At 41.7% G+C, this 9,422-nt stretch overlaps 1 protein-coding gene across 1 annotated transcript; it reads right to left on the bottom strand.

The window, feature by feature from the left end:
* Positions 1-1,924: 1,924 nt before the first annotated feature.
* On the bottom strand, positions 1,925-8,524 carry GEMIN2 (gem nuclear organelle associated protein 2). The gene is made up of 10 exons (XM_028720170.2): positions 8,347-8,524; positions 7,066-7,150; positions 6,656-6,745; positions 6,232-6,291; positions 5,857-5,970; positions 5,392-5,436; positions 4,234-4,302; positions 3,751-3,861; positions 3,281-3,339; positions 1,925-2,388 (listed from the first exon to the last, which is right to left on the bottom strand). The coding sequence occupies exons 1-10, from the start codon at positions 8,466-8,468 to the stop codon at positions 2,349-2,351; spliced, it is 795 nt and encodes a 264-aa protein (XP_028576003.2). The 5' UTR covers positions 8,469-8,524; the 3' UTR covers positions 1,925-2,348.
* Positions 8,525-9,422: the final 898 nt, after the last annotated feature.

Below are 9,422 nucleotides of genomic sequence, written 5' to 3' on the forward strand. Positions count from 1 at the left end.
TATCTGGTTAGTTTTGCCGTCCTTGGATATAACAATGCAAAATTTGTTCCAAGCGTTGATCTAGAGATGGGTTTGACAAGATCTGTGCATATATAACGGGGCACTCAGCTATTCTCTGAACTGGGGCTATAATGTCTAATTGATTAATTAGAATGATTAATTAGATGACACTTTTAAATTTGTTTTTAATGCAAATACTTCTAAAAACTGCAGATGACGAGGCCAGTCTTTGAAAGGCGTTCTTTTATATTTTTATAGGAGGGACTGCCTTTACGATAAAGGCACGTGTTAAAACAGGCCTAAACTAAAAGCAAAAATTGCAACCAGACAAAATTAGTCATGGTTTAGTCCCATCAGATTCATTGGGACAAGTTAGCCATGCCTAACAAGTCCCATCAAGACTAAGCATGACTACCTGAAGTCTGAAACTCTGAATCCAACCCTTTGCATGATCAAAACATTTTTTCCCCATCTGCAATTTTAAATTAATAGCTTAATGGGTGAACTCATGATTAAATGACTGAAATACCTTAGTCAGGTTGTATCCCTCATTTAACCGGCTTCCCCCTTCACAGCTTTTGAGATATTAAAGAAATATTGTTTTATGGAACGGGGTTGAACCAGAAGATGGTCTTCAGGCTCCCTACCAGCTCTAGAATTCTATGGTTCTGACTTCATTGTGTGCCTGCAAACACATACATATATTATATATGCTATACTTGTTGGTTGGAATAAATTTAAGGTATTGAAAGTTCTAGATCCGACCTTTCTAAGTTGGCTCACCAAACAAACAAATGACATGATCAAAATACGTAAGTGAACAGGCCAAAACCAAGAATAATTAGCTAAGCGAATTTAAATGCCTACCTAAACAAAAAGGGTTTAAGTCCAGATCCTGGCCTCTCTCATGTTGCCCCAAGTGTATCTTGGATTAAAGGTGCGTTGAAACATGCAAGGGGAGCCGCCCCCCATGACCTCATGTGACCCACAAAAGTTGTCCAGGTGGGAATGGATTATATTGAAAGGGTTCCGTACTCCTCTTATGGCTTTAAAGGTGGTGATCAGCACTTGGAATTCAGCCTGGAAATGTATGTTCTCAAGGCCCAGCCCTGCTCAGCACTCTCCCTGCAACATTTTGCACAAGCTGAATTTCCAGGTGCTTTCAAAGGCATGCCCAAGTAGAGCACATTACTGTACTTCAGTCTTGTGCTGAAATATGTGGCACCATGTTGGTTACTGCTGATCTGTGTGTTAGCTGTATGAGGAAAGGTCTTGAAGCACTTCTGAATGAGTTGCAGTAATTGCTTTAAAGGATAGAAAGGCATGGATAACAACAGCTAGGTATGAAGAGGAAGGCAAATGTCTAATGAACTTTCCACCAAATAAAATCTTGCTCAGCCTCTGACTTCATAGACAGTGACTGGCACACATCAAGTTTGGAAAAAGAAAATAAAAGTAGAATATATCTAAGCTAAATCTCGGCATAGAATATATATTTTTTATACTATTCCTAGTATAGAAGGGGGATTCTGCTTGTGGGAAGCAGTGTTGGGGAATGATCAATGTCAGTTAACTTGCATCTACTAAGCTGCTACATCCATTTTATGAACTAAATTTGACTATTTTAAGATGATGATGAAGAGTTTGGATTTGATATCCTGCTTTATCACTACCCTAAGGAGTCTCAAAGCGGCTAACATTCTCCTTTCCCTTCCTCCCCCACAACAAACACTCTGTGAGGTGAGTGGGGCTGAGAGACTTCAGAGAAGTGTGACAAGCCCAAGGTCACCCAGCAGCTGCACATGGAGGAGCGGAGACGTGGACCCGGTTCACCAGATTACGAGTCCACCGCTCTTAACCACTACACCACACTGGCTCCTAAAGCATTGCAAAGAGCCAATACCAATACATTCACAAATTAAAACTCTTTTGAATAACTTTATTTATAAAAACATAGTATTATAAAAACTTTACAGTAGCCAGATTCAGTCCTGCAGGGTTTTCAATGACAGAATCAGTCTTGTTCCGTGGTGTAGCTTCAATAAGGAGGAGTTTGGTATATGAACTGCAATCACACACTAGCTGCAGGCAAATGGGTCCTTCAGAAAGTGTTTTAGGCACTGTGTTGGTGACCTTTTCCAAGCTGAGTTTTCCAGCCACACTTGCTAAAAAGACATTCCAACTATTCATTTTCTACAGAATTCCCCCCCTACTCAGGGAGATCACACCGGAAGATGGGATATCTCTGCTGTTCGTCACACTTGTCACAGAGGAGCTAGCTAATAACACTGGCTTGCATAGTGCCTTAGAAACAATGGCATCCAATGCTTTTATGCTTTCCAGACTTGTCAGGATGCTTCATCAGCCAGATCATGCTGGTCAAAATACCTATTGGGGGAAAGAATCCATAAAAGTTATACAAGTCGCTAAGGAAAGCCTAGACAAAAACTTAAAATGTCAAAGAAACACAACACATACACTTGGGTATCTCAGACTCCTTCAACTGAACACAGATGTACTAAATGAATGCAAAAACTATACCAATTTCAGTTGTTTCTTCAAGAACAGAGGCCGGGGTGGTAGGTGGCTCAGCTTTTCTTAAGGTTAATAATCCTGTGCATTTGTAGCCCCTGCTGGCATGCAGCCCCACAAAAGATTACCTCCAAGGGAATGTGGGTCTCAACAAGGTTCCTTAGCTCTGATTCATAACAACAAGGAGGTTCCAAACAGGTTTTGCCTTGGTAGTGAATAAACTGCTTCAAGCTAAAACAACTTGAAAGAATCCTATAAAAGGTGAGTTATTTAATTCTGTTGTGATATTCATTCCCTCTGCCCCTACTTTGCAATACACTTTTGATAAGGAATCAGAACCTATTGATCCCGGATGAATAAGGAGGCATCCTCAAGCAATTCTGAGGAGAAGTGACGAGAGGGAGGGGGAAACGAGGAGCAGACAAATTATAGCCTTTATGAAAAACAGTATGTGGTTCTTGTGGTCAGGGCATATTATAAGCCACCCAGAAGCCTCATCACGCTGGATTATAGGGCTAGTGATGGCTGAACTTTGCCCCCTAAATCTGCATAAAGAAACTGAAACAGCCTAGAAGGCCACAAAACTACAGGACTTAAAAATCCAAAGCTTCTGTCAGACCAAGCTTACAATCCTTAAATAGCCTTATACAGAATAACAATTCAGCTCTTTCTCCTTTAGGGCTGCAAATCTGGCCCAGTGGCTTGCAGCTTTGAACCTGCTCTTAATAGTTATGCAACTATGCCATACCTGCCAACTAAACAAATTAACAAGTTCAGAGCAGACACTTTTTCATCATTCTTGTTTTCCTGCAACAGAAGAAAAATGAAGTTAATGTAGTATGTTACAGCAAATGTCAACAATCCCAAACAGATTTGTGACTCAAAACACACTGCACTGAATTTGACCGTAATTTCTTATGTTATCAGCATTTGCTGTTATGCTTCTGAAAACAGGTGATTCACTAAATTCAGGCATTCACTAAATTAATTAAGAACTGTCAGCATTTTGAACACTCACTGTACCACCTAGTACCCCAAATTCTCTTTTCTGCCATACTTTGAATTGTCATTTTCAGAATATATAAAGAAACAAAATGTAAAAAACACACATTTCATACAACCCAGATGATTACAGCAAAAGGAAACTATGAGCAATCAGCATAGATTATAAATTCCACTATTACTTTTCTGCCACAATAATTTGTTGATTCAGCTTACTTCTATGACTCTCACTTCAGAGCATCGTCTGGCCAACTGCCGAATGAGGGAGTGAGCCTCTGGCAACAATGGTTTTTCAAGACAGGCCAATAGCGCATAAAGCCATCTGCCCTAGAGAAATTCAACAAAAGTTGCAACAAGAATTTAACACTTAAGTAAAATAGTTATTGCCTTGTTTTATCAAAATACACCTTGATCTAAGGATTACCACTGTGAAAGATCCATAGCAACCCAGTCACCATAAAATAGATACATGAGGTTTTCTCAAGCCAAATTTAGCTTTCAGGAGCTTCCTGCAGCCAATCAGAAGCCACGTTTTGGTTTCCGAACGTTTTGGAAGTCGGACGGACTTCTGGAACGGATTCCGTTAGACTTCCAAGGTACGACTGTACTATTTTTCTTTAGCCTAACTTCCCAGATTGCCTTATTTGACTCCCCCCCCCCCAAAAAAAAAAAGAAAAAAAGAAAGAAAGTGCAAGTTACCAGTTCTGGAGTAAATTCCTTCTCTGCAAGCCAGTTTGTCAGGTACTCCAAGACACTGGTTACTGTTGCCTTTTAAGAACAAGAGAAGCAGTTATGAAGAAGGGTTTTCTGCAGCTAGTGTTTCCATATAGCCCTTGCGTTATTAGAAAAGATGTAACAGCTATATTAGATATTTTATACCACGTGCAGGGAATCTGTGGGCCTCCCAAGTTGTGGGTGGATTCCAGCTACCATAAGCACCAGCCAGCATGGAGAGCCGCAGGTTCCTAACTGACTTACACAAATGCTAAGGATAATCAAGGAAGCAAATGGCTAAATGGACCACAATAAACCTGTTTTGAATACACGTGCAAAGCCACCCTGCAGTGACAACACATGTTCGTAACGTCTGCTGCTATGAAATAACCTCTAGCCCAGGTTTTCCCAAACTTGGGTCTCCAGCTGTTTTTGGACTACAACTCCCATCATCCCTAGCTAGCAGGACCAGTGGTCAAGGATGATGGAAACTGTAGTCCAAAAAAGAGCTGGAAACCAAAGTTTGGAAAACCCTGTGTCTAGCCCACAGGCCTCATTAGGCCCACCAGCCTTCAGAGGTTGGCATTCTTCTTCTGCAGCCAAAATAGGTGCTTCTTGAATTTGAAATAAGGTGCTTTCTCCCACCACCCTGCAGAGGCACTGAAAAAGGTGCCAAATTTAAAAAGGGCAGAACTCAAGTTTGGTCTGCAAAGGAAGTGTCTTGTTTGCAGCCACGGCTTAAACTTTCAACCACCTGATATCATATGACATCAAGTGACTTGACAGGTGAGTGAGTGGCCCCATCATCTATCAAAGTGTCCTGCAGAAGGCTAGCCACTTCTGGATCTAGCCCTCTAGTGTAGATCCAATTCCCCATCCCTGCTGAACAGTCTTATCATAAACATTTATATTTCACTGGCATATCCAATTTGAAAATCAGGTTGCTGTCTGTGACAAATATTCCTACAAACTTTCCTACAAATTTTTGTTAAATCATAACTAGTAAACTGTAGTTCAGAGCTGGATGCAACTTTCCAAAAGCAATATGTATGATGGTAGGATGTCTATGAGTAAGTGGACAGTACAAATCTAAAGAATTCACTGGTTTCAGCCATATTTGTAGAGTGAAAGAAATAGAATTACCTGATTCATTCTGCTAACAATACTCAGCAATGGAGGAAAGCCAATCTAGAAGAGAAAAAAACTCCATTAGAATATATAGGATTTTTGTAGGATACAGATGTATTTGATGGAAATCAGAATTAGTTTACTACACAAACAGCAGCACTTTGCTGCCAATGGGCAGGACACCCCCTTCATTTGTGCCTCCTCTCCAAATCTGTTCCAGAGGGTCCCCAAAACCCCAGAGCAGATTTTGTAGGTGCAGGACAAGGCTGTACAAAGGAGGAGAGGAAGGAGAAGTCACATTGTATCAGTGGAAGGTATCTCTGTGGTAGACAGTCAAAGTGGGTTATCACCCAATTTAAAAAACAAAACAAAACATCTTTATTTAATGGGAGTGCCATATGCACATAAAAACATGCCTAGGAACTCTGAACAAGGATGTACAATAAATATTCAGCACTTTTGTCCAAACTTAATACGCACTTGTACATAATCAATTCCTTGATCTTCATCTCTGGATTCTTCAACAGCTGTGTCTAAATAGGACTTTTCGCCTAGACAAAACCTTTTCCAGCCTTCTTCATCCTCCACTCTGGGCTAAAGAATGCAAAAAGGCAAATTATTTTATTATTTAAATGTTGTGGGGTGTTTTTTTCCCATTAGGTTAGAGAAAATTCTACCCTCAAAAAAGTCAATCCTGTATTTTCACTTTGTAACACAGTTACCACAACAACAACACTTGGAATCATAATGTGACCCAAGAACAAAAATTTTAAAAAGGCATTCATAAGGGGCTGGGTTGGAGTATTATGGAACAAACAGTTTGACAACACAGTTAATATGTTATATTCAACTTACGATTGCTACATTACTGTCCAAATGTTGCGCCTTCCAATGATTTCTGTGCTTGTTCACACTCTGAAAGAGTTATAATTAAAATCTAATGACTACAGCATTCATCAGTTAAAAAGACCTCAACAGAATTAAATCTTATTTCAAAAGGAAAAATAGTGAGATGAGTGGCAGGCTGAATTTTGCTGTTGTTTTTGATAAGGACTATAACTTTATACAAATCAACACAATGTGATCCTTTCTATTTAAAAAAAAACTCTTGAAAGTTAGTTGATCTGAGAGCATGTTTAATATTGGGAGGCCAATTCTTCAGAATGCAAATCTTTGGGAGTTCTCTCAGGCTGACAAGAAGATTCAGGCAGTGTGTTAGAATATACCAGGAAAAACAACATATTGGATCACTGGCTTGGTGTGTGTAATCATTACTTACCTGGCGAATGGCTGAAAAGTGTGCCACTTGTTGCTGTTGCCATTTCAGAGTTGGAGAATACCCTTCAGGGGCAGGTTGGCATCCTGAAAGCTAACAAAGGAAAGAATGAATATGGCTTTGTTAAGAATTTAGCATAGTTACATTTTAAGGTAGGACCATGTTGTTGCAATTTCAAGTCCTGTTCTGCAAGAACACCAGCCACATGGCTGGTGCAAGGTGTTCAATTTTGTGACTGGAAAACCCTCAAAAGCCTTGGCAGTTTACGTGGATGGTGTCTACTTTTGCAAAACAAACCTTGAAACTGCAATGGCATGGCACATTCTTAAAACAAGAGAACAATCAGACTCAAGTGCTTCCAACTTTATTATTTTATCTCAAGACGTTTATGGATACAGTTCTTCAAAACTTACTGAAATATTCGCAGTCTGCTTCTTTTTCAATTTCTTGGGGTCTATCTGGGCCACAACAACATCAGGGCATTTTGCAGCTTCAATCCTACAAAACAAAAATGGCGTCTAATATTTGGAGTGCCTTCTGATTTCCCTGTAAATTTACCATGTAAAACGAGGTTTTCTATATGCCACACACTGAAATACTTAAGGAAATTGTCACAATCTATCCCACCCTTTGCCCTCAACTGGGCTTCATTGAGAATATTGATTGCCTTCTTCTCTTTTATATAATTTTGCCTCTTTGAGCTGTTTTATTTATTTTTAATGAGAATGTTTTATTTTTAGGCTTTTTTGATCAGTCAAAAGAACAGGCTGTGATATAAAACTATTAATCCAGAACATAACATAGAAGGGCAGCAGAAATGTTATCCATGTGCTTCACAAACTACAGCTGAAAACTGCATTTCTATTTAAAAAAATAAGTGTTGTGTTTTTGTCTTATGTTACAATATTTGGCTATGTATTCTTTCAATTTCTTCTTGTTGGCTGACCATTTTTTGGTTAACGCTCAATGTGTTTTACAAGTTAAATCTTTGCAGCCAGAAGTAAGGCCCAATGCTTTCAACAGAGCTTACTCCCAGGTAACAACACTGCAGTCATGTCACACAGCTGATCAGGAAAGTGAGCACTGATCTCCCCAAATTCCAACATGTGAACATCGCCTGTTGTCATCTCCATAGTCTGCCCCTGTCAGCTGATCCTAACCAACTGGGTATAGCAGTATGTACTGATACTCTTTGGTGTGTGTGTGTATATATCAAAAATCTGCTTGAATTTTTGGACTCTTTGTGCACGTGGCTATGGCGGCTGTCACGATGTGTTCCTGTACTTCAAAATTTAAGACGACAAAACTGTTTTGTTTCATAAGATGGGATGCGGATGGGGAAGAAAGAAAAGGAAAAAGAAATGTGCTAAAAATAAAAATAGTGGCTTACAGCCAGCCTCTGGGAAGTAAATGACCCGATCCCGACAGAACTGCACACACATCTGGCCATCAAAAGAAGCACTTGCCCCGGTCAGCTCTATGCAAACTGCAAGCACGCTGGAAGCAGCAGCAGCAGTCGTGCCCAGGTGTGCATGAGGGTCCACCTGAGAAACATTATTGGCCTCTCTGTTCCCCCGAAGGGGCTGGCAGGCGATCCCAGCCCGCTCCCTCTGCCCCCCGGAGCAGCCCCGCTCCCCACCCCGACCTACCAAGGGGGCGCCCACAGACACCCGGCCAGGCCGCCGCCCACTTACTGGACCCGCTTTAAATATTCCTGGGGTGTTCTGGGGGGCACGGTGGGGTCGAAGTCCTCCGAGAGGTCGCAGTCCTGCACAGGCAGGAGCCGCGGCATCAACTCCTCCGCCGCCGACTCCATCGCTCAGCCTCCAGGAGCCGTCTTTCGCCAGAGCCCGCAAAGCGCAGGCGCGGCAAACAGCGACGCTCGCGACGACCGAGAAGCGGGCCTAGCGCGCACGCGCAAACCGCTGCCTCGAGAGTTCAGCGGGCAGGGGCAGAGGCGCATGCGCAGGGGTTGAGTGGCCGCGTTCCACAAAGAGCAAACGTTCAAAAGCATTACCAGTAAATGAAAAGAAACAAATTAGCAAACAGAATAAATTCAACACTGAAACAAAATAGCCCTAGGTTTAAGTATTTAAATACAAAGGAAAACAAGAGTTAACTGACAATAAAGTTTCTGGTTCTGGTCTTCCTGCACTCCAAGGAGCCTGGCTTAAATGCAGTTCAGAGGGAAGCCAGATGACAGACAGCCTGGCTCCCATAGCCTTACTCCAGAGGAGGCTGGCAGCAAGAGAAGAGAAATGTTGGGGAGCAATGATGGTCACTCTATTCCCCAGCCTCCTGGAAGTACTAACTTGCTGGTGCAGGTCTTATGGCCTGTCCTGAACCCCCCTCCAAAATGAAAGACAAAATAAACGACGGAGCTTTCCCTTTATTCAAGCATAGGATGCACTTGATAGAAACAAGAGCACACAATTTTTGCTTAAAATTCTCTACAGAAACCTTGCATTCAAGGCAACAGATGTCAAGCAGAAGACAGCAGTGATAGCTTGCAGTCACTATTTTTCATGTCAACATGTGGGATTTAAACGCTATGGAACATTGACCATGGACCTGAGATTTTATTTGTTTAATTGGAAGATAAAAAGGTAAAGGTAAAGGGACCCCTGACCATTAGGGGTCCAGTCGTGACTGACACTGGGGTTGCGGCGCTCATCTCACTTTCTTGGCCGAGGGAGCCGGTGTACAGGTTCCGGGTCATGTAGCCAGCATGACTAAGCCGCTTCTGGCGAACCAGAGCAGCACACGGAAA

Source organism: Podarcis muralis, chromosome 1 (genome assembly GCF_964188315.1).
Source record: "Podarcis muralis chromosome 1, rPodMur119.hap1.1, whole genome shotgun sequence".
NCBI lineage: Eukaryota > Metazoa > Chordata > Lepidosauria > Squamata > Lacertidae > Podarcis > Podarcis muralis.

What these genes read in the sequence shown, in the direction of transcription:
- GEMIN2 (XM_028720170.2), bottom strand. Translation starts at nt 8,468, where the DNA reads ATGGAGTCGGCGGCGGAGGAGTTGATGCCGCGGCTCCTGCCTGTGCAG. An exon ending in AGGAATTTACTCCAGAACTG is followed by an intron (nt 3,862 to 4,233) that starts GTAACTTGCACT and finishes GAATTTCTCTAG; the next exon opens with GGCAGATGGCTTTATGCGCT. An exon ending in TTAATTTGTTTAGTTGGCAG is followed by an intron (nt 2,389 to 3,280) that starts GTATGGCATAGT and finishes TTCCCCCAATAG; the next exon opens with GTATTTTGACCAGCATGATC.